Below are 25,300 nucleotides of genomic sequence, written 5' to 3'. Positions count from 1 at the left end.
AGCTGCCAATGGAGGTGCTGGATGTGGGTTCAATTGCAACAATTAAGAGAAGTTTGGATAGGGTACATGGATGAGGGAAGTATGGAGGGCTATAGTCCTGGTGCAGATAAATAGGATTAGCCAGAAAAACAGATCGGCACAGACTAGATATATTGAACAGCCTGTTTTTGTGCTGTAGTGCTCTATGACTCTAAATTACCGAGGCTCTAACAGCGACCTTTATAACTTCCTTAGTCACAGGTGAGATGCCAGAAGATTGGAAGGTGGATAGTCTCATGCCTTTTTTTAAGATGGGCAATCCAAGGAACATTAGGCCACTGAGCTAAACATCAATAGTGAGAAAGTTAGTGCAGGGGATTCTGAGAGACAGAATCTGTCTGCATTTAAAAAGGGAGGGACTGATTAAGAATAGTCAGCATGACACTGTAGGAACTGATGTCTCACAAATTTAAATCATTTTTTTAATTGAAGATGTAAATTAGAGGATTGATGACAACAGGGCAATATATATAGTTTACATGGACTTTATTGTGGTTTTTGAAAAGTTCCACATGGTAGACTAAGGCAAGCTACCTAGATAGATATAAAATCAGCTTGGTGGAAGAGGGTGGTAGTGGAAGGTTGTTTTTTGAATTGACTTATAACCTGTAGTGTCCCACAGTGATCTATGCTGATCCCTTTACTGTTTGTCACATATATTGACCTGGATGCGAATATGGGTGGCATAATTAGTAAGTCTGTGGCTGACACCAAAATTAGTGATGTAATGATAGTAAAGATGGTTTAAGTTTACAATAGGATCTGCATTAATTGTTAAATGGGCAAAAGACAACAGACAGAATTTAACTCAACCAAATGTTAAGTGGTGCTCCCCAAGGCTGTGTGCTTAGCCTGCTGCTATTCACACTGCTGATGCATCACTGGATCCAGCTCAAACCATATCATTGAGTTTGCAAATAACACAAGTGATTGGACTCATCAAGAACGATGTTGAGACGAAGTATAGAGAGGAAGTGGAGCGGCTGGTGGTTGGTGTGAGAAGAACAACCTAAGGCTGAATGTGGAGAAGACAAAGGAAATTATTGTGGACTTCAGTAAGGTGCAGATGAACCAACCCCTTCTGTGAATACATGGCTCCTCCATAGAGAGAGTTAAGTACACCAAGTTTCTGGGAGTTCACATCATGAATGACCTCTGCGGGCCCCTTAATATCAATCTCTGAACAAGAAGGCACAGCAGTGTCTCCGTTTCCTAAGAAGATCCAGGCAAGCAAGGATCCCCTCTCCCATTTTAACTGTGTTTTACAGGAGCACCATTGAGTGTGTCCTGACAAGTTGCATTACCATCTGGTATGGGAGCTGCTGAGCATCAGACCAGAATTCTCTATAAAAGGCTGTGAAAATGGCTGAAAGGATCATAGGGGTCTCCCTACCATCACTTGGGAACATTTATTAGGGGCACCGTGAACACTGACCCCTTAGTATTACTAAGGATCCCACCCATCCATCTTTGACTTTCTGCCATCAGGCAAGAGACTATGACGCATAAAATCAAGAACGGTCAGGATGAGAAACAGTTTCTTCCCCCGCTGCATCGCATTTGAAGTGTCACTGGTTAATCTGTTAAAATTTAATATTATTGCGCTTGATTTGTTACTTATCTGTGATCCATCTGTAGATTTTAACTTTACCTTCATAAGTTATTGTGTGTTAGATGTACTGTTGTGCTTTACACTCTGGTTGGAGAAATGTCTCATTTCTAGATACATTATATTGTTATATACATATATAGTTAAATGACAATAAACTTGACTTGACTTGAAATTGTAGGGGCCCTGGCACAGAGATATTTAAAACCTCCTCAGCCATGGGTGAGGTGCTGAAGTTCTGGAAGATAGTTAATGTTGTTCCGATGTTCAAGAAAGCTCTAAAAATAAATCAGAAAATTATAAGCCAGTGAGCCTGTCATCATTTGTTGGTAAATTATTGGTAGGTATTCTACAGGAAAGGATATATACTGTAATATTTGAATAGATAGGGCCTGATTACAGATAGTCAGTATGATTCTGTATATGCTATGTCATGTCCAAGCAAGCTTACAGAGTATTTTGAGGACATTACAAAGAAGGCTGATTAAGGAAAGGTGGTGGATGTGGTCTACATGTACTTTTGACAAGGCCTTTGATATGTCCCGCATAGGAGGCTGGTCCAGAAGTTTATGTCATTTGGCATTCAGAATGAAGTAGTCAATTGGATTTAACATTGGCTTAACAGGAGAAGCCAGAGAGTGGTGGCAGAAAGTTGTCTTTCTAACTGGGGTCCTGTGACTAGTGTGCTGCAGGATCCAGTGCTGGGGTCACTCTTGTTTATTTTTTATTTTAGTTCAAGATTCAATGCAGAACAGTCCCTTCCAGCCCGCTGAGCAACATTGCTCAACCAACTGATTTAACTCTAGCCTAATGAAAGGATAATCTATAATGACCAATTAATCTACTAACACAGTCTTTGGACTGTGGGAGGAAACCAGAGCACCTGGATGAAATCCATGCGAACACAGGAAGAACATATAAACTTCCTTCTGGAGGACACCGGAATTGAACTCTGAACTCCAGTGCCTGAAGCTGTAGCAGTTTCCCAATCTATATAAATAATTTAGATGATAATGTAAACCAGACAGCGAATTTGTGAAAGTCATTAAGATTGGGGGTGCAGTGGAGTGCAGAGATGACAATCAAACTTTGCAACATGGTTTTGACAAACTAGAAAAATGGGCTGAAAAAAAATTGCAGATGGAATTTAATGCAGACAAAATTGAGAGTTGCACTTTAGGACAAACCAGAATTAGACTTGCACAGTGGATGCTGGGGCACTGTGGTGTACAATAAGACAAAGGGACCTCTAAATACAGATCCATAATCCCTTGAGAGTGATATCACAGTTAAAGAAAGGGTCATAAAAAAAGCTTTTGGCACACTGAGTACAGGAGTTGGGATGTTACGTTGAAGTTGTATAAGACATTGATGAAGCAGAATTTGGAGTATTGTGTGCAGTACTAGTTACCTACCTACCTACAAGAAAGATATCAATAATTGTGAAAGTGTAGGGAAAATTTACAAGGATGTTGCCGGGTCTTGAAGACCTGAATTACAGGAAAAGGTTAAATAGCTTAGGACTTTATTCCCTGGATCACTGGAGGAAGATCTTATAGAGGTGTACAAAATTATCAAGCATATAGATAGGGTGAATGCATGCAGGCCTTTTCCCCCTCAGGTTTGGTGAGACTGAACTACAGTCTATAGATTTAGGATGAAATGTGAAATATTTAAGTGAAACCTGAGGGAAAACTTCTTCACTTGAAGAATGGTACAAGTCTGGAATGACCTGGCAGCAGAAGGTGAGATTAATTATAACTGGTGCAGCACTAGTGGTGAGGACACAAAGGTATGATCAAGGGAGATGGAGGAGCGTTCACAGGACTGCATTGAATTGGTGAACAATATTCAGGGATTCATCTTCGAATCTGAATGAATATACCACAGTTGTCACCGGCCATAATGACCTGTGTGGTTGAGTTGGTGCCTTCGAGAACATACCAGACATACCCAAACCAGAAGCTGTGAATGAACCAGGAGGTTCCCAGTCTGCTAAGGGCTAGAGCTGTGGCGTTCAAGACTAGTGATCCAGAACTCTTCAAGAAGTCTATGTACGACTTACAGAAAGCTATTTTAAGAGTCAAAAGCAATTCTGATTTAAGTTAGAGATGGAATTGGATGCACATTGGCTCTGGCAGGGTTTGCGGGCAGCCATCATGAATGGTGGTGATGCTTCACTGTAGATGAACTCAATGCCTTTTATTTATCCATGTTTTGAAAGGGAGAATAAAATGACACCTGTGTGAATCCCTATAGCATCTGACAACCCTGTGATTTTGTTTCAGAGACCAAAGTCAGGATATATCTGCAGTGTCAGGAAGTCAGAGGGTGAACCCTTGAAAGACGTCAGACTGTGGTGTACCTGCCAGGGCATGGAAAACCTTCAATCTCTCCTGCTGCAGTTGGAGGTTCCCATTTTCTTCAAAAGTGTATCAATCATAACAGTGCCCAAGAAGAACAGGATAAGCTCCCACAATGACTATCACCCAGTGATATGCACATCTACTGTGACGAAGTGCCTTTAGAGGTTGGTTGTGGCTAGAATTAACTCCTATCTGAGCAAGGACCTGGACCCGCTGCAGTCTACATAGCACCACTATAAATCTAAAGTGGATGCAACCTAACTGGTTCTCCACTTGGCCTCAGACCACCTGGATGACAATCAATCCCTACATCAGGCTGCTGTTCATTGATTATAGCTCAGTGTTCAACACCATCATCTCCTCAGTAGTAATCAACAAGCTTCAAAACCTGTGCAAATGGATCCTTGATCCTTGATCTACAACCAGTGTGGATCAGAAATAACATCTCCTCACTGACAATCAACATTGGTGCATCTCCAGGATGCATGATCAACCTGCTGCTCTACTCTTTATAGCCATGGCTGTGTGGCTAGGCACAGCTCAAATACCATCTATAAGTTTGCTGATAACACAACTATAGTTGTCTGAATCTCAGATGGTGCCAAGGATGCATACAGGAGAGAGATAGATCAGCTGCTTGAGTGGTGTTGCAGCAACAACCTTGCACTCAACTTCAGAAAGATCAAGGAATTGATTGTGGACTTCAAAAAGGGGAAACTGAGGAAACACACACCAGTTCTCATTGAGGGATCAGCAGTGGAAAGGGTGAGCAGTTTCAAGTTCCTGGTGTCAACATCTCTGAAGATCTATCCTGGGCTCACATATAATGTAGTAATGAAGAAAATACATCAGCATCTCTATTTCATTAGGAGTTTGAGGAGATATGGTAGGTCACCATAGATACTAGCAAATTTCGACAGATGTACCATAAAGAGCATACTAACTGTTTGCATCACAGTCTGGTATGAAGAAACCACTGCGCAGGATCAGAAAAAGCAACAGAGGGTTGCAAACTGAGTCATCTCCACCATAGGTAATAGCCTCTCCAGGATCGAGGACATTTTCAAACAGCGATGCCTCAAAAAGACATCACCCATCATTAAGGAACCCCATCATCCAGAACATGCTCTCTTCTTACCACCACCATCAGATGAGGTACAGGAGCCTGAAGACATACACTCAACATTTTAGGAACAGCTTCTTCCCCACCACCATCAGATTTTCCATGAATACTACCTCATTATTTTAGCTCTTTTTCCACTACTTACTTAATTATATTTCCTATTGTAATTAATAGTTTTTTATGTCTTGTGTTGTATTGCTGCCACAAAACAGGAAATTTCATGACATTTGTCAATGATATTAATTCTGATTCAATAAGATCACCTCACAATCTACCACATATTGATTGTGCACTTTATTGTTTACCTGCACTGCACTTTCTCTATAGCTTTTACACTTCATTCTGCATTGTCATTGTTTTACCATTTTCTACCTTAATGTACTTAATACTGATTTGGTCTATATGAATAGCATGCAAGACAAGCTTTACAATTATCTTGGGACAAAGTGACAAAAATAAACCAGTCAATACCAATTGACAGACTGCTTACTTCCTAAATTGCTTAGTGCCTCTGTGTATTGGTTTTCAGTCACTTACATGCAAAGAGTACTGTACTTAGGTGCCAATGAACATCAACATTATCCAACCTCTAGGCATATAAAAACTCTAATTTTCTGTTTTGTCTATGTATGAAAGTGAATAACCTTAGATATTTCATATTATATTCTATTTGTTTTGTTCTCACCTATTCATATGATTTACTTATATATCCCCTTAAAGCCTTTTTACACAGTGTCACCTTGTTTTGTACTTTCAGCAAACTTGAAAGTAAGATGTTTGGTCTGTTCAGCCAAATTATTGATAAGAGTTTGTGAAGAGTTAGGGGCAAGGTTCCTCACTGTCCATAGCCTGCCAAATACAGGAAGACCTGCTTATTCCAATTCTTTGCTTTAGACTGTTAACCAATTGTAAATCTATTACTCATACACTCTAACCTTATTGATCTTATCAATAGCTTTGTTAATAATATTATTTTAATTTATTTTTTCTCAATTCAAACTGGTAAAACCTGAGCTATGGGCATAGGCAAGCTCATTTATCAATTGCTAGGAACTTTTGGTCTATCCTAGTGGTGTTTAGTATTGTGGCTTTCTGAAGATTTACATAGGGATTGCTGTGTAGCCCTAATTGCTTAATGCTATTACGTAGTGCCTTTGGTATGACACCAGTTGTAGGTATTACTATGGGACAACGTATACCCTGTTCATGTTCCAAAGTATTTCAATTTCCTCTTTCTGTAAGTTATTGGAATGGCTATATCTATTAAGTAAGTTGTTTTTGCTTTTCTATCCCGTATTATTATATCAGAATGGTTATGGATTATCTGTAAGAACTGATCAGTCATAATATAATTTGTGCTATTTTGACTCTAAAACTGGATCATGATTATATTTATAGTAACGTGTGATTTCATTTATGAGTTTGTATTTTAAAGCAAGATTTTGAGGAATGTTGTTTGTCACTTGTGTGCTTGTGTAAGCAATCAGATTGTGTTAAACTGCTACAGGATCCTGTAATGTATTGGATTGTTTGTTTTTTCTCTATTTCCTGCATTTATCATCTTGAATTTGTTGATCTTTTATTATGTATTTTTGGTAATTTTTTGTGTTAATCACTTGGTCCTGTACTGCCACAACAAACCCTTCTGTTTCTGAGAAGAGGTCTCCAACTCTGAGCCAGGTGTTCGATGATTCTTTGTTGACATCTAGTCTGCCTAAATCATGGGAATGTCTTCCATGGAGAACTATGCTTTTCTATTGGTTAACTTGTTCTTCAGTAGTTAAAATGTCTTCATTTTTCTGGGTTTCAGTTTAAGTTTAGTGACACACAATTCTTACTGGAATTCCATATGCTTGTGTGGAATGCTGATGGAAGTATATCATTAGAAGTTTTATCTGACTGGTGTAGATTTTTAATGTCTGTTATTCCCCTTCCCCATTCTGTCCTAGGTAGTGTTAAACTAACTGCATTTGAATGTACATAATTTTTTCTGAAATTTGTCATTTCAGTTATTATTTTTCTTTGTAAATTTTCCAGATCTGGTTCAGACCAAGATATTATGCCAAAAGAATACATTAATATAGGTGGAACAGAAGTATTGCAGTTATTATATTTTTACTGTTGAGCTTTATTTGGCAAATTTTCTTCAGCTTTAATGTAAATTCTGTCTATTTTCTTTCCTTGTTGATATCCCAGATACTTATATGTTTCATATTCATCCAACGGTTGTATTATATCCTGCTGTTCTGTTGTGTATTCAATTAGCTCTATTACACCTTTCTTTATGTTTAATCTTCTGCATTTATCCAGTCCAAAATTGATGTTTATATCTTTCGAAAATAGTTTCAGTATTTGAATTAATTGCTCTAATTCAACTGATGAAGCATATAATTTCAGTCCAAAGTTCATGTTTAATTAATTATTATTATTATTAACCTTCACTACCAAAGCTATCTCATGACCCATTTTTGTCCTTCCGTTTACTTGACACTTTTCTAAACATTCCACAATAATCCTTTGTAACAGATTGCAGCATTTCCCCAGAATTGACTAATAAAATCACCTGCCATTAACAAATCTTTCACAAACTCTCTCAGCCAGCGGCACCACCTTTTATGTTACTCAATCTCTCTTGGTACTTCAAAGTCCCCACTCTTTAATTTCCATCTCTTTTACTTCACTTTAACTCAAAACTCCAATATTTAAACTTTTTTTTAATGAAAAGTCAGCAATCAGAAAAACTGAGGCTACATCCACACTAGACTGGATAATTTTGAAAACGCTGGTTTCCCATAAAAACGATAGGCGTCCACACTATGCATTTTTGAAAATATCTCTATCCACACTGAAACGGAGATTTTGGTGAATCTCCTCCTCCTGCGCATGCGCAGGACACATCTACCGAAAACAAACGACATGTTTGGTGTCGAATCTCACCATAAAAGTGCGCGTTTGTGTAGCTATAGACCAGAAAAACTTAAAACGATGGACAGCTGTTGGCTTTCACGCAGGAGAACTTAGAAGTTAAAAAAAACCAAATACTGGAGGCAACCGACAGGGAGTTCACGGACAGATTGACCTGGCTGACTATGAACATTGAAAAACTGACTAACTCTGTTGCATTAATAAAGCACCTTGTTATATGTATAAAACGTGTCTGCATCACTGTTATCTTGTATTTCCATACAATGCTACAGCAGGTTGTTACACATCTATTGTCAGAGAAGTACTTGCATAAATAGGTAAACTACCCTCATATGAGCAAGGACAGAAAACGGCAAAGTGAGTACAGTATACTTATTTATTCAGTAAGTTATGGGTCAAAGTATTTGGTGAGTACATTTCTAACTCTTCTGGCTTCAGTCTCGTTGCCGTTTGTTCTGAAATTGTTAGGTTGCGTTCAAGAGAACAATGAAATAGCGCGCTGCCATCTGATAGTGTTTTCAAAAGTCTCCGGTTACTCCATCCACACTGATCTGCCCGAGCAGTGTTTTCAAAAATACCCACCCTGGAAAGCGTTTCTGAAAAGCTCCGGTTTTGGAGGATGAAAATGCCGTTTTAGTGTGGACGGAGGGTAAAGACAAAGAGAAAAAGCTTCGGTTTTGGATTTATCTGTCGTAGTATGCATGTAGCCAGACACTGTTTCCTTCTCTGCAAATGTTGTTTCATCTACTGAATATTTTCAGGATGTTTTTTTATTTCAAAGTTCAGTAACAGCATATTTTTTATTAATAATAAATACAAACTAGTTTTATACAGATAAGAAATAACAGTTAAAACAACCTGCTTTTGCCTGATTATTCATGTAGTATCCGGTGTTTTGCCCTGGCACAATCCAGCCATTTCTCCTTAGCTGAACAGGTTTGCAAGTACTTCTTCAATCCCAGAATTTAACCCATACCATTTCCGACTTTCCTCTTGCTCAACTTTTTTTGGGAAGAAATCTACCAAAAATGTGTACAAGGGCTGCTCCATCATTTCTTTTTTTCTTAAATCTTACAAAACATCTGGGAAACACAAGAGATTCTGCAGATGCTGAAAATCTTAGGCAACACACTCCAAATGCAGGAAGAACTTAGCATGTCAAGCAGCATCTATGGAGGGGAATAAACAGTTGTCATGGCTTTAGACCACCTAAACAACATGAACATCTACGTCAGGATGCTGTTCATCGACTATAGCTTAGCATTTAATACCATTATTCCCACAATCCTGGTTGAGGAGTTGCATGAACCTGGACCTCTGTACCTCCCTCTGCAATAGGATCCTCGACTTCCTAACCAGAGGACCACAGTCTGTGTGGATTGGTGACAACATATCCTCCTCGCTGTCGATCAATGCTGGTGCACCTCAGGGGTGTGTGCTTAGCCCACTGCTCTACATTCTGTATCCACATGACTGTGTGGCTAGGCATAGCTCAAATACCATCTACAAATTTGCTGACGATACAACCATTGTTGGTAGAATCTCAGGTGGTGACGAAAGGGCGTACAGGAGTGAGATATGTCAACTAGTGGAATGGTGCCGCAGCAACAACTTGGCAGTCAACGTCAGTAAGACGAAAGAGCTGATTGTGGACTTCAGGAAGGGTAAGATGAAGAAGCACATACCAATCCTCATACAGGGATCAGAAGTGGAGAGAGTGAGCAGCTTCAAGTTCCTCGGTGTCAAGATCTCTGTGGATCTAACCTGGTCCCAACATATCGATGTAGTCATAATGAAGGCAAGACAGCAGCTATGGTTTACTAGGAGTTTGAAGAGATTTGGCAAATACACTCAAAAACGTCTATAGTTGTACTGTGGAGAGCATTCTGACAGGCTGTATCACTGTCTGGTATGGAGGGGGCTACTGCACAGGACCAAAAGAAGCTGTAGAAGGTTGAAAATCTAGTCAGCTCCATCTTGGGCACTAGCCTACAAAGTACACAGGATATCTTTAGGGAGCGGTGTCTCAGAAAGGCAGCGTCCATTATTAAGGACCTCCAGCACCCAGGGCATGCTCTTGTTTCACTGTTTCCATCAGGTAGGAAATACACTCAGTGATTCAGGAACAGCTTCTTCCCCTCTGTCAACCGATTCCTAAATGGACATTGAAGCTTTGGACACTACCTCACTTTTTTAATATACAGAATTTCTGTTTTTGCACATTTAAAAAAATCTATTCAATATATGTAATTGATTTACTTGTTTATTTATTATTATGTTTTATTTTATTTTATTTTTTTCTCTCTGTGCTAGATTATGCATTGCATTGAACTGCTGCTGCTAAGTTAACAAATTTCACGTCCAATGCAGGTGATAATAAACCTGATTCTGATTCTAGTTCTGATTCAAGCTGACATTCTTCAATTTTTAGTAGGACTTTGTCCTTCTTTTCACAACTGTAAAGGGGGTTTCTTCTTTTTTCTTTGTTACTGTGTATGTAATCAAAATGGCTTCTTTGTTTTGTTAAAAGCAGGAATGCTTCTTTGTTGCGAGAGAGTGCTGGAAGCTTGCTTGGGTTAAAATTTACTGATAACGAGAATTGTATTCCTTTGTAAACCAATTGGGATTAATGTTGTTCTTTCTTCTGAGTCTGTAAGCTATTGTTGGTGGGCTTTTGGAGAGATCGGCGCGAGGGGTTGGGAGAGAGAGGACGCGATGCTGTAAGCTGGGCGAGGAACGGACCCCAAGCGGGGGTCCAAGGCCAGGAGGTACCCCGAGGAGAGGAGATGAAGCTAGATGTGCTTGGTTGACCACTTCGGATGGTCCTAAGCTGCGAGTCGAGGAGTTCGGAGGGGATCGAATGGTGGCCAGAAGACTTCAGTAATTGAGCTCCAACGGTTGTGCACGAAGTGGTTTGGACTTTGATAAGTTTGGCACCTTTTCTTTATTTTTTTCTTCATATATACTGTATCGTTATTAATCACTTAGTTATAGTAACCTTTATAAATTGTACTCATTTAATCGCATATGGTGTACTGGCTGTTTTTGAGCAAGGCGGGGACATCACACAGCATCTACACCAGCTGATTACCCAGTTTGGCGGGGCCGAAGGCTGCTCCCCCTAGACGAGAACGAGCTGAGCGAGCCTGAGGCGACCCAGGGGGTTACACCACCAAGAACCAGAGTCCACATTCATTAATATAAATGGTAATGAACAAAAAAAAACAGAAATTTAATACCATGCAGTAAAAACAACTCAAATGCAAAGAATTTGTGCTTAAAGTTGAGGTTAACTTATGCAGTCCCATCATTATAGGGACAGGAATCCTCCCCTTGCTTCACCTCCCCTGTTTTCACAGCTAAACATCAGTACCAATCAATGTACAATAACTACAGAGAATAATGAACAAAACAACAGATTATTGAGCCATAGAACTAAAATAATACAAGCATAAGAGGTTTTTAATACTGTGTTTAACTTATGTAGTACAATCATATTTTGGGCAGGACAATAGCAGATTGTACACTGAAGAAAACGGAAAGAAAACTGACTGGTTTAGTTTTGTGAGAACAGTTCAAACAGCTCATGTAAATATTTTTAATAGATTTCCTGCACTCAATGTCAACGTAAGCAAGAACAATTACTAGATAAACAAGGTATCCAGTCTCAAACCATGACTACGGGAAAAATAACTCAGCAATCTTTTAAATGCAATCAGTTGAATTTTAAAAGACTGGAGTTAGCATTTCAGTATTTAAAAGCTTGTTCATAAGCTCTAATAGCTGGCAAAGTGATAAGAGTTATCAGATATGGAAGGAAGAGTGATGTTTCTCATTGATAAGCCTTCCTATGATTACAATGCACTAGGCCTTCCAGGGGCTGTGGTCAAACTGAATACTTGTCAAGATGTGGGAGCTGATGTGGCTGAAAATGGCAGGGAAACATAGTTTCATTATTAAATTACTATCAACTAAATAGATAGGACTAGGTTGTAGACCATAAAGTATATCAACATCTCACCCATCAATTTTCAGGCTTTTACACAGGGATGTGTTACTATTCATTCCTAGAAAAATATCTTGTACCTATCAATGCATATAGAACATAGAACTACACAGCCCTTTCAGCCCAGGTGTTGGACGACCTTTATCAAATCTAATGCTTCTCTCCCACATAGCCCTCCATTTTCAATCATCCATATGGCTATCTAAAAGTTTCTTAAATCTCTCTAATGTATCCACCTCTATCACTAACCTTGATAGTACATTCCATGTACTCACCACTTGCTGTGTAAAGAAAAATCCTACCTCTGACATCCCATATACTTTCTTCAAATCATCTTAAATTTATGTCCTCTCGTATTAGCCACTTCTGCCTTGGGAGGAAAAAGCACTGGATGTCCAACCTATGCCTCTTATCATTTTATACACTTCTGTCAAGTTACCTCTCATCCTCCACTTCAAAGAGAAAAGCCATAGCTTGCTCAAACTTTCCTCATGAGACATGCTCTGTAATACAGGTGGCATCCTGGTATATCTCCTCTGCACCCTCTCTAAGGCTTCCGCATCCTTCCTATAATGTGACCAAACTGAATGCAATACTCTTAAGTATGGTCTAGCCAGTTTTATAGAGCTGCAACATTATTGTGCAGCTCTTGAACTCAGTCCTCTGACCAATAAAGGCCAAAACATCATACACCTTCTTAACCACGCTATCAGTTTGCACGGCAACTCTGAAGCATCTATGAATATGGACTCAAGTTCTTGCTGTTCCTCTACACTGCTCAGACTCCTGCCATTAACATTGTATTCTGCTTTCAAGTTCGACCTTTCAAAATGTATCACTTCATGCTTTTTTACCAACTGAACTCCACCTGCCCTATCTTTCTGTTCTGACTCCATTTAACTGATAGTTTGGTAGGGGCGGGGTGTGGAACTTGAGGAGTTGTGTTTGTAATAGAGAACCTTCATTACTTACACTAGCTATTGAATTACAGGTGTATCGTAACATAAATTTTCCTTCATTACTGAATGAAACTCTACTAAAATAACACAGCTTTAGACAATGACATAAAATATATGAAAGTCTAGATTTCACAGTGAAATAGGAGGATAGGATTTGCTATTCTAACATTCAATGTGATCTTGACCAATCTATGCTTTAATTCATTCCATACACCCACCTTTTTTCCATATTCTTTAGTACTCTGGTTTACGATAAATCAAGCACGTATAGAAAAGTGCCAGTTAACAAATATTCTTTCTGAAAGAGAGATCCAAATTTCTACCACTCATTACATCAAATAATTTCTTAACTTTGCTACAGAAAGGCCCAATTCTAATTTTAAGATTATTCCACCTCGATGCAGACTTCTCAAAAAGAAAAATAATTTGTTTCTATCCCCCTCCCCCATCAATTGATTTTCCTTTATCATGAAAATATCAATAAAATCACCTTTCAAATTTTCAACTTACAGGGAATAGAATGCTAGTTTCTGTATAATTTTATCCTAATTTAAATTAGGGACCATTATCACGTTGGTAAATTGAAGACAGCTTTGTCTCAAAGGCCAAAATAGATAAGTAGATGTAACCTGAGAAAAGCTTTTTAAGGCCTTAGCACACAGTTATCATCTGAGTTTAAGCAGAAAATGCTGTAACTATTTAGAAAGTCAGGCAGCATCTAATGAAAGGGAACCAAAATTTCAAGAAAATTCCCCTGTCAGAACCAGGAAAAGAGAAAAAAAAAGTAAGTTGCAGAGAAACTGCAAGAGGAATGATGAGGACAAACGGAGTATCTGTAATTGGTTGGGACAAGGGTGCCTGCAGGAATGGGCAGGTAGAGGTGACAAAAAAGTATGATGTGTTGCAAGTAAAAGGTCAGGGGTGCTATTGGATGAAATAAAAAATCGTACCAATATCACAGAGATAACTTACAAAATTGGCCAATTCATTTACAAACTGTTATCAGAAGTTGGAGAATTTGAAAATAAGTCTGGAAAGTTGCAACAGCTCCATATGTAAGATAACATGGTGTTCCTTAAGCTTTTGTTGGGCTTCATTATAACTGTGTGGGAGGCCATAGACAGGTAAGTCACGTTGGAGGAGAGCAGAATTAAGATGGCAAGCAACAGAAAACTCGGGGTTTACTCTGCACTTTGTATAACCGCTCTACAAAGTGATCATTCAATCTATGTATGGTTTCTCCAATGCAGTGGAAGTTACAATATGAATACTGGATGAAAAGTCCTTCCCATTTTACAAAAGCCTTTATTTATGTACAGTCCATTAACACAAACAATCATTTAGGAAACCTACAGGATGGATTTGCTAAACACAAAGTACACTGCAGATGCTGTGGTCAAAGCAACACATACAACACGCTGGAGGAACTCAGCAGGTCGGGCAGCATCCGTTGAAACGAGCAGTCAATGTCCTGACGAAGGGACTCGGCCCAAAACATTGACTGCTCGTTTCAACAGATGCTGCCCGATTTGCTGAGTTCTTCCAGCGTGTTGTAGGATGGATTTGCTGGCTGCTGCATGGCTGGAAGTGACTGCACTTGACACCATGTGGAATTTTGGCACATAGACCCAGGAAAACAAATTTGATGTCCAATTTATGAATCCTACCTGGAGACTAGCCTGAGGCCAATAGTATTTCAAAACTCGCCTACAGTAAAATATTTCAAAACAATATCATTAGCCTGAAATACACCTGGGCTAAATTTTTCAAAATCAGCTTTATTACTGAGAATGGCAAAACATGTTTTGAAATGTTTCTCCAGACTATCTATTCTAATGGAATAACCCATCACTGCAGGCATCTACAACTGCTAGAAAACTTGGCTCAGAACCACATTTCCCATTTGCAATCTATTCAAGTTGTGAACAGTTTTCCATGAACAGAACCCAGCTGTAACCTAGGGAGGATTTCTATTCTAGATTGGCAAAAATGCAAGTAAGTTAGTCCTATTCTTGTTAAGCGACACAAATAAACTGCTGTAGGAACTCAGCAGGCCAGGCAGCATCTATTGAAAAGAGTAAACAGTCAACATCTTGGGCCAAGACACTTCATCAGGACTGTTTACTGCCTGACCTGCTGAGTTCCTCTAGTATTTTGTGTGTGTTGCTTGGATTTCCAGCATCTGCAGATTTTCTAGAGCCTATTCTTGTTAAGAACGTTTGGAATCCTAATACTGGCAAAGGAAGTATCAAAACGATATGTATAACATTTGCTATATTTGCTTGAGAAAATGCCAGTGCTTGGGGAATGGACCACAAAGGAGCAAATTGTATGGTTCCTTCAAAATAGTCTAAGTGTGTAAAACATAGAGTGGATAGGAGGGGGAGAGAGTTGGAGAGAGTAGGAGAAAAGATGTGTTTAGCTGTGAAATCTTGTTGGAGCTGTCAGAAATTGCGAAAGAGGATCATTCGAGTGTGGATCAAATATGAACTTACATGGGCCCAAACTATGCCCGTCTTTCTGTAGGAGAAGGAAATGGTGTTTGTTTCAGTTCCCACTTATGCCCTTTGCCTCATTTTTTCTGGTACATCAGTGACTGCATCAATATTACTTCCTGTCCCATATGGACCTTAAATTTTAATACTTTTGCTACCAATTTCCAACCTATTTTCTCAATCAATCTCTTAACTCTTATCTTTCCTTTCAGGATCTCTGTCTCCAGCTCAGGGGAGAGAGGATGATAGGCATTCATTAAAAGTCTAAAGACATTACAGTTATATTCTCTTATTTTCTCTCACCCTCTCTCCTATAAACACTCCATTCTATTTTTTCAGTTCATTTGTTCGCTCCAATGACGTGTTTCTCGCAGAGTGCCTCTTAAATGAATATCTCCCTCTTGAGTTGAAGCTTTCTCTTTGTCTTTGTGTTAAGACTCTTGACTACATCTCACCTATTTCTCACATAGTTGTTTTCTTCTTCTTTATTCCTCGAAAAAAGGATTGAATTCCCCTGATCCTTGCCTTCCATCTCACCAGCTTCCGCAGTGAATAGACCATCCTTTGCAGTATCTACCAGCTCCAAAAGGCTTCTGCAATCAGAAATATTTCCCCTCCCTTTTCAGCTTTCTGTTGTTGAGGACAGCAGAGTGAACCAGAGAACTGAAAAAAAATTTCCCTTCAATTTCTTTACTCCGCTGACCCCACTAACTATTCCCAATCCAAAGGAACTTCTCAATCCAGCTACAGCAGATGCAAAACCTGTCCTTCCACCTCATTCCTTTTCACCATCCTGGAATGCAAACAGTCTTGTTAGGTGATATAGTATTTCACTTACACTTCTACCAATCTAATCTACTGCATTCAGTGTCCACAATGTGGTCTCCTCTACACTGGAAAAATAACAAATACTGTACAGATTTGGTGACCACTTTGTGGAGCATTTGTGTTTATTGTGTAGGGGTGGCCATGAGCCACCACCTGCCTGTCACTTCAATTAATCATCCCTTTAGGTTCCAAGTTGAATGTTTGAACTCTCAATAATTAATTTCTTTGCCTACATCAGAATAACCAGCTGTATCTTTTTTTCTTCTGCATTAGCATACCCTGCCCTGCTATTTGCAATATTTTACACTTTAAATGGCCCATTAACAACCCATGCCCACAGAAACCATTATCCCAGCATATAACGGATTTTCCTTTTTGTTCCATTCAATTCCTTCTCCCACCTTCTATGCAATTTAAAACTCAATTTTTTTCTTGTGTTCCCAGTTCTGACAAATTGTACTTGATCTGAAAATTCTACTCCACCTTTCTTTTCAGAGGCCACCTAAATATTCCCAACAACTTCTGCTTTGTTTCAGATTTCTAGCATCTTCAACTTTTTTGATTTTTGTTCATGCTTTGAACTTATGCAGTTATCTCAGAATGAGGCAATTAAATCTGTATATAGAGAGCCTCATATTTACTTAATTGCAAACTGTTAATGTTGCTTCAATTTCAGCAGCATCTGTACGTAAAACAGCAGAAAGGAAATGTGGAGAGAAGAGTTTAAAGAAGGAATTATAATGGAGTGGTGTGGAATTGCCCTAACAACCACATACACAACAGGTGAAATGATTGATCCTATGTCATAAGAAAATATGGAAAAAACATCACGCTGACAAACTTATCCATAATGTCCTATACTGGCTGCATCGGTTGCAAATTTTACTAACAATTGCATTGTGAAGTAAAGGTGTCTCATGTATTGGTCCTCGAATCAATTTTAGAAAATGACTCCCCAAGAACCTTCATAACTATGACCTCCAGTTGAGAGCCTTTTTGAACCTTTGTTTCATCCATCTGATTATCCTATGTTTCATAACCTCCCAGACATGCTCAATTAACAGATATTGTCCAAGTATACTATCTATAAATAGAAATGATGTACTAGCACATCTTTAAATGAAAAAAGTTCCAAGTCTTATATTTATTAATCGCCATGTGGAAAAATTAACATGATCTAGAATTAAAGATGACAGGACAGTAATCCATTAAAGCTTGTAGTACCCTAGTTAAGAACATGTTTTATTGTACTATTACAGTTAAACTGTTGGGTATTTTATTTATGCAGGTTTTCTGTAAAATGCAGTGTTGTCTTTAATTGAACTTTCCAGTCCAGTAGTTTAGTTCCTGTTAAGATGAGGAGTCATTTGATCCGCTTAGGAATGTTGTGTCAGCCAACTGAGTTTGACTTGATAACATTCTGGATGTTATGGGATGCCATGAAACATTCGAGAAAGGTTGGTGGCATCCAATTTCTAGGAGAACATGGGTTTTGGACGAGGTCTTTTTGCATGAGTTGGGGCAGAGGTGAGGTGCAGAAAAGAGCACAATGGAAGATGTTTGCGGAACGCCTCTCCAAGGCTAGTTGTACTGTGATGGGCTATTTATCTGTTAACTGTTTACTAAAGTTGAAATATTTGTAAATATGCCAGTGTCAGTTCTGTTATTTCTTGCCAAACAATAACTTTTGAAGGCAAGTAGTATTTATTCAACATTCAGCATAACACCATAACTCAATGGAGCATTTCAACATTCTGACCATAGGCTTGTGTTGCTTATTAGAGGTAGCCATCTCACGGTTACTCATGCATTGCTGAGTCACGTGGCTGTTAGCCAGAGATAGCTAACAAGCCTAATTTGTTACAAGCCATGGTGAGAGGGTTATATACTTTATGTGTGTTTCTAACATTTTCATCTCTACTTATTTAATAAACAAAATCAGGTAACTAAATGGAAAACTCCAGCTTTAACCTAATGCTGTTTATTTCCCAATGACACATCACTTACCTATGCATTTTGAACCATCTGTAGTGGGTAAATATCCATTATAGCATTTACAGAAGTAACTGCCAACTGTATTGGAACATTCTCCTCCCAGACATATACCAGGAATAGTAGTGCATTCATCAACATCTAAATAATAAAAAAATTTAGAGTTAGCAAAGTAAAGGTAATTACATCATTTAAATATCTGTATTTTTCCTTATTAATGACAACACTGGATACTTTTACAGACAATTGAGATAATCTTCAAGTATTGTAACTCAAACCTCATCATAATAGCAACTTTCCACATTTTAACTAACTAAAACTCTGTATACGTAGTGAATACATTATACATTGCACAGGGCTGAGAAGGGGCAGATGGAGTTCAACCCAGATGAGGAGGGTTCATTTTGGAAGGTCATATTTGAATATAATATTAATGGCAAGACTCTTGGCAGTATAGAGGATCAAGGAAATCTTGGGGTCCTTGTCCACAGGACACACAAAGCTGCTGAGCAGATTGACAGTGTTGTTAAGAAGGCGTATGGTATGTTGGCACTCATCAACTGCGGGACTGAGTTCAAGAGCCATGAGGTAATGTTACAGTTCAATAAAACCTTGGTTAGACCCCACTGTGTTCAGTTCTACATTTTGGCACAACATTGTGGACTGAAGAGCTGTAATGTGTTGTAGATGTCTATGTTCTAGGTAGGTGATCAGGCAACTTACATTTGAGTAACTTGCTGTTGAAGCTAAAGGAGCTACTAATGTTTATGAAGGTGACAAGCCTCATCAATTTGCTGTTGTTTAAACTATTGTGCACTTCCTAAGTATGCTCATTTCCCATTAATAACATGTTAGAAAGTGCATTTCTGAAGCCAAACAGTGTGTCTTTCTTTCAGTATAATTTGCTTTCTAGATACTTTATTCATATCAAATGCAAAATCCAAAATGCAACTTCTTGATTCAAATAAAACAACCGCAAACTTTTAATTTTATGAGAATTTCTCCACTCAGACCAATCTTACGTAATTCTAATCCAAAAATGTTGCTTTAGTAGGAGCAAGCCTACTTATTTCCTTGGGTCATTTTGTTTTTGAACTAGTAGGTCACATATTCAAGTAACCAAGTTCTTCTGAATTCAAGTAAAGCCAGAGACAAAGGAGGAAAGAAAATCTGGACTTCACTAAATTATCCTTTTCATTATAGAATGGTTAAAAAGCAGATAACTCGGTCGATATCGACAGAAAATATTGCATGGTCTTGCAGGGTTTTCAGGGAGAAATTCCTGATTTTAAAAAAACCTGAAAAGGGATATTCAGGTACTGAATGGTCAAGGTTTGTCAAGTGCACTAGGATTTGGTAAATGCTTAACTAGAATCCACAGTACTTTTCCAATGATAAAAAAATACACTAGAATAAATATCAATGTAAACATATATTGATGTCTACTTTTTATTATGTAATAATATTATTGTTGTATTGTTATATATTCCATGTGTATGTAGTCTAACTTCAGCTCACATTTTTTCTGGTATGCACAGGCACATTCACTTATTATTCTCATATGAAAGGAGAGGAGAGTGAACCATGGGAGAAAGGGAAGGACAGAGGTAATAGGCAATGAGAAGGGAAGGGGTAAGATGGCAGTCAGAATGGGGAATGGAAAAGAGAGAAGGGAAAGGGGTCAGAAATTACTGGTAGTTAGAGAAATTAATGTTCATGCCATCAGTATGGAAGCAACTGCAGACAGAATATGAGGTGCTGATCCTTTAAACTGAGAGTGGCTTCATCATGGCTGTAGAGAAGGCCATTTCAGAATGTTAGAATGGAAATAGAATTAAATTGGGAAATTTCATCTGTTGTGGCGGTCAGAGCAGAAGTGCTCAAGGAAGCAGTGCCTTAATCTATATTAGATACAGTAGATGACCCCGGCAGATTTGCAGATAAAGTGTTGCCTCACTTGAAAGACTGCTTGGGACCTTCATTGGCAGTGAGAGAGGAGGTGAAGGGGCAGGTGTAACACTTGATCCACTTGCAGGGATGAGTATCAGGAGGGAGATCAGTGGGGAGGGATGCTTGGAGAACGAAATCATGTAGAGAGCAATCCCTACAGAAAACAGAGAGTGGGAGACAGGGAAAGATGTGTTTAGTAGTAGGATTCCATTGAAGATGGCAGAAGTTGTGGAGAATGTTGTGCTGGATGTGGAATCTTGTGGAGCGATAGGTAAGGACAAGTCTTGATAGAAAATCAACTTCAGCAAAGAATTTTGGTGGGTTCAGTAAAGAATACAGAATGAGATTTTGGATTACTATTTAAACAAAGATCTTAAACATAACCCAAGTCTATGTCTTCTGTCTAAATAGATGTGGTGCAGAATAATATCTGATCATCACTTGGGAAAGCCAAAGGCTTGAATACAACAGCATCTGATGAACACAGAAGCAACAATGGGCCACATATCTGTTATAAAAGAAATATACTAAATACCTAACCCGTCAGCAAATGAAACAATGGAATTGTTCCTATGGACTTAAGTGTAGCAAATGTGACTCTATTGGTTAAGAAAGGAGAAAAGGAGGTAACTGAAATTGACCAATCTATTAGCCTAATAACAATGGTAGTGAAAATGCTAGGACTAATAGTGAAGAATGTAATAAGTAAATACCTAAAAAAGTAATACAACAAAATGTTAATTATCTGTTATCTGACTATTGGGAAATCCTGACAGTTCGACATCTGGCTCAGCAGGTAAAGTTTGCTGCACCCACCATATACTCACCATGGTCCTATATCACACAGTAACACCCAGTCACCAAGACTCAGGTTCCTGATCACTTTCTATGGAGGACATGACACATGCTATCTGTACACTCAGAGAGCCAGATCTCAGACTCCCCTTCCACACCAAGGCTCTAATTTCCACATTCTTTCATTCACTGGGGTTCTAATTTCCTCAGTTCCTTTAAACTTTTATAGTTCTGTTTCCCATGCTCACCAAAATTTACCTAGTGCTTTATTTTCCATGATCCATTAAAAATTACTGGGTTTATTGGAAAATATGTTATTCTACTGTGTAACATCTTAAAGTGAATTAAAAGTGTGTTGGAGTATTAATAGAACATCCAATAGTCTAGAAAGTCTGTATGGCATCATGTTAATTTGGAGCATCTTCACCAACACAATTTCATTACAATAAGACTGAGCACAGTCATCCTAGATTCATGAAAGGGAAATCATGTTTGACTAATCTGCAAGAGTTCTTTGCAGATGTGGCTAGTAGCATAGAAGTGGGAGAAAGGAGGCTGTCAATGACATTTAACTTAGGAGGTTGGTCAACAAGACTAGAGGATCCACAGTTGGTGGTAACAGAGTGACATGGATTGAGTGTTCATTATTGGATCAAAAGCAAAGAACAAGAATAAAAAGATCCTTCTCAGATGGCAGGCTGCAATTAGTGAGGTACTGCAGGGATTGGTGATCAGTTCACAATCTATATCACCAATATCTTTGAGGAGCTGACATTTCCAAGGCAGGACTGGAGGGGATACAAAGAGGCTTCAAGGGAATATGGAGTGTGCAGACAAGAACACAGTACATGGAATATAATAAGGAAATTAGATCTCATTTTGTGTATACAACAGGAAAGCTATATATTTGTTAAATTGTGAAAAATTGGTTACGAATGCCCAGAGGTGTGTTTGTATATAGAATCTGAAGGCCAAATGCAACAAGTGATTATGAGGGCAAATAGTATATTAGCATTTATTTGTGAAGTATTTAAGTACAGTTATATAATTCCTTGGTAACACCACATCTGGAGTTCTGTATCAGTTCTGGTTTCCTTACCCAAGAAAAACTATACTGAGTGAGTGCAGTAAAGACACCAGATTGCCAGGTTTGCACATTAGCAGAGATTGAGACTGCATTCCTCCAAATTTGGAAGAATGAGAGGATTTGTTTCAGAAATTTACAAAAATCTTAAAAATCTTGATAGACCCATTGCAGGGATGATGTTTTCCCTAACTGTGGAATTTAGGACCATTGGCATAGTTTGAGAATAAGGAAGATTGAGGATTAGCAATAATGTGAGGAGAAATTTCTATACTTAGAAGAATGGTAAATCTTTGGAATTCTCTATTCCAGGAGTTTGTAGGGGCTTAGCCATTGTATTTATTCAAGCCAATGATTGATAAATCTCTGAGCAGGGAAGGATCAATAAGCCTGTGTATAGTGTGGAAAAATAGTGCTCCAGTTAGACGATCAGCCATGATCTTTTAAAATGAGACAGCAGGCTATAAAGGTTCTCCACTCTTAATTCTTAACTTCTTATATAAGGAAAGAATGAAAGGGTTACCATATGAGGAACGTCTGGTAGCTCTTGGGCTGTATTCCCTGGAGTTCAGGAGAATGAGGGGGCATCTCATAGAACATTCTGAATGTTAAAAGGCCTGAACAGATTAGATAGGGTAAAGTTATTTCCCATGGTAGGGGAGTCTAGGACAAGAGGGCATGACTTCAGGATTGAAGGAAGTCCATTTAGAACACAGATGTGGAGAAGTTACTTTAGTCAGAGGGTGGTAAATCTGTGGAATTTGTTGCCACGAGCAGCTGTGGAAGCTAAGTCATTGGGTATATTTAAAGCAGAGATAGATAGGTTCTTGATTAGCCAGGGCATCAAAGGGTATGGGGAGAAGGCAGGGGAGTGGGGATGACTGGAAGAATTGGATCAGCCCATGATTGAATGGCAGAGAAGACTCGATGGGCTGAATGGCCTACTTCTGTTCCTATATCTTATGGTCTTATGTACACACTAATGTTTTATTACCTCTTTTTCAGTGTGACTAAGTATAGATATTCAACATGGGGAATCTCAAGTCAAAGCAAATGTGTAGGTTTTCCCCTTCCTATGTCTGATATTATGAGGAAAATAGGTGACAGCAATGGCTCAATGTATGTGAGTCAGATGACCACTACATGGATAGTGCCACTTTCCATCGAGAAATAGCTATTTGCTTTCCACAGCTCTATAAACTAGACCAATCAGAATTGATAGAACCATCCTTTGGCATCAACTTTTAATTAAATAAATCTGGAGGTAATGGGGATTGTCCTACAATTTTACAGGACAGCAACATTTCTTTCAATTCGCCATATCCATACCAACCATCAAGTACCTATCTGTAGTAGTCTTATTTACAAGCATCAGATCCATATGTCTGAGTAATTTAGCTGCTTTTCTAGATACATTTTAAATGTTATGACAGTATTCGCTTCTGTAAGAACCCAAGGGTTAACTGATTTTAGGGAACAAAATCTAATATCCTTAACCATTACATAAGATTATATAGGACACACAGCACAGAAAAAAAACATGCAGCCCCACTTTCTCCTTTATTTCCTCATAGAATTCTATCAGCATGTCTCTAATCCAGGGGTTCCCAACTTTTTTATGCCATGGACTCCTACCATTAACCAAGGGGTCGGTGAATTGCAGGTTGGAAACTCCTGCTTTAATCCTTTTTCCATCTTATTTTTGTTTAGCATGGAGAAATGCTTCTTGCTATTCATTTCAGTTACTCACTGAGGTGACAAGTTCCACTTTATCACCATTCTTTGAACACAAAAACTTGTTTTGAATTCTCTACTGAATTACCTGTTAATTATTTTATATTGATAGACTTTAGTTATGTTGTTCCTGAAAGTGGAAATATTGTTTCCACTTAATCAAAATTATTATTAAATTATTATTATCATTATTAAATGATGAAAGATCATTGTTTTGTAAAGAAATGAAACGTAATTTGTTCATCCTTTCTAGATATGATCACTCTCCATTTTTGTTATTATCCTAGTAAATTTTTTCCACATGCTCTCCATTGGTCAATATACTTTCATAATAGATATCACAACTGGTCTCAGCAAGGTTTGAAACAAGGTTAGCACTATTTCTCTACTTTTCAAATCTGTCCCTGTAAAAACAAACCCAGTGTTAAATTTACGTCACGGCTTGGCATGCTCAAGGCACAACTTTTAGGGATTAAGATACTTGTACTCCAAGATCTCTTTTATTTTTCTACCCTACCTAAACTCACATCTTCCACTTAATAAATGACTTCACTATTATTCCAGCTTTGCACTTATCTATTTTGAATCGCAAACAACAATGACTTGTTCAAACTGTTATCAATATCCTCTTTTAATTTGTTGCTCTTTTCAGAAATTTGGTACCTTCAGCAATTCAGAAATTGTACTTATGATGGAAGAGTTTTAAACTTTAATATAAATTGCGTGAACAGCCTTAGTGATACCAACACAGATCCTTACTCTACAATCCATCTCTTTTTGTCTACTTTTTGTCTGAGAGCCAGCTAGAAATGAATGAATGAATGAATGAATGAATGAAATTAATTTATTTCGGTCAGTACAAACATAACAAGAAGCATAATTTACAACGATGGTTTTATAGGGCAAAATTACAACAAAAAACATAGCTATTCTTTAAATCAGACTGAAAGGGTGTAGACTGAAGCTACAGCTTATTACGCCTATCCCTCTTACTTATACAACAACATATTTGGTATCAATCGTCACATCAAAAACAAAAAAAATAATAATCTTTTAACACAAAATCCAATTCCAAATATAACTTAGTTACATTACTCCCATTCAATTTAAATCATGGATTTTATATTTGTTCATTAAATAATTTTTTAAACTTGTTAAGTGTAGTGCATGTTTTTAAATTCATACTACATCCGTTCCATAGATTCACCCCTCTGACTGAAATACAGTGATTATTTACATTTGTTCTTATCCTTTGTTTTTAAAATATACATCTTCCTCTCAAATCATGACGACGTTCTCTCATTTTAAACAATCTTTGGATACTTTGTGGTAGTTGTCTACTTTTTACTTTATACATAATTTGCATCATTTTAAAATGTATGAAATTTCTGAATT

The 25,300-nt window shown here is 38.1% G+C and overlaps 1 protein-coding gene across 1 annotated transcript in view; it reads right to left on the bottom strand.

Moving 5' to 3' along the window:
* The window catches only part of LOC132378818 (fibrillin-1-like), a 377,797-nt gene that overhangs the window by 244,423 nt on the left and 108,074 nt on the right, over positions 1-25,300 (bottom strand). The window contains exon 8 of the mRNA XM_059946042.1: positions 18,358-18,483. Coding sequence (XP_059802025.1) covers positions 18,358-18,483 — 126 coding nt within the window. The remainder of the gene's footprint in view (positions 1-18,357; positions 18,484-25,300) is intronic.

The sequence above is a fragment of the Hypanus sabinus genome, chromosome 21 (assembly GCF_030144855.1).
Source record: "Hypanus sabinus isolate sHypSab1 chromosome 21, sHypSab1.hap1, whole genome shotgun sequence".
In the NCBI taxonomy this organism is placed as follows: Eukaryota; Metazoa; Chordata; class Chondrichthyes; order Myliobatiformes; family Dasyatidae; genus Hypanus; species Hypanus sabinus.
The sequence above is the reverse complement of the archived record's forward strand: the minus strand, read 5'-3'. Positions and strand labels throughout refer to the sequence as shown.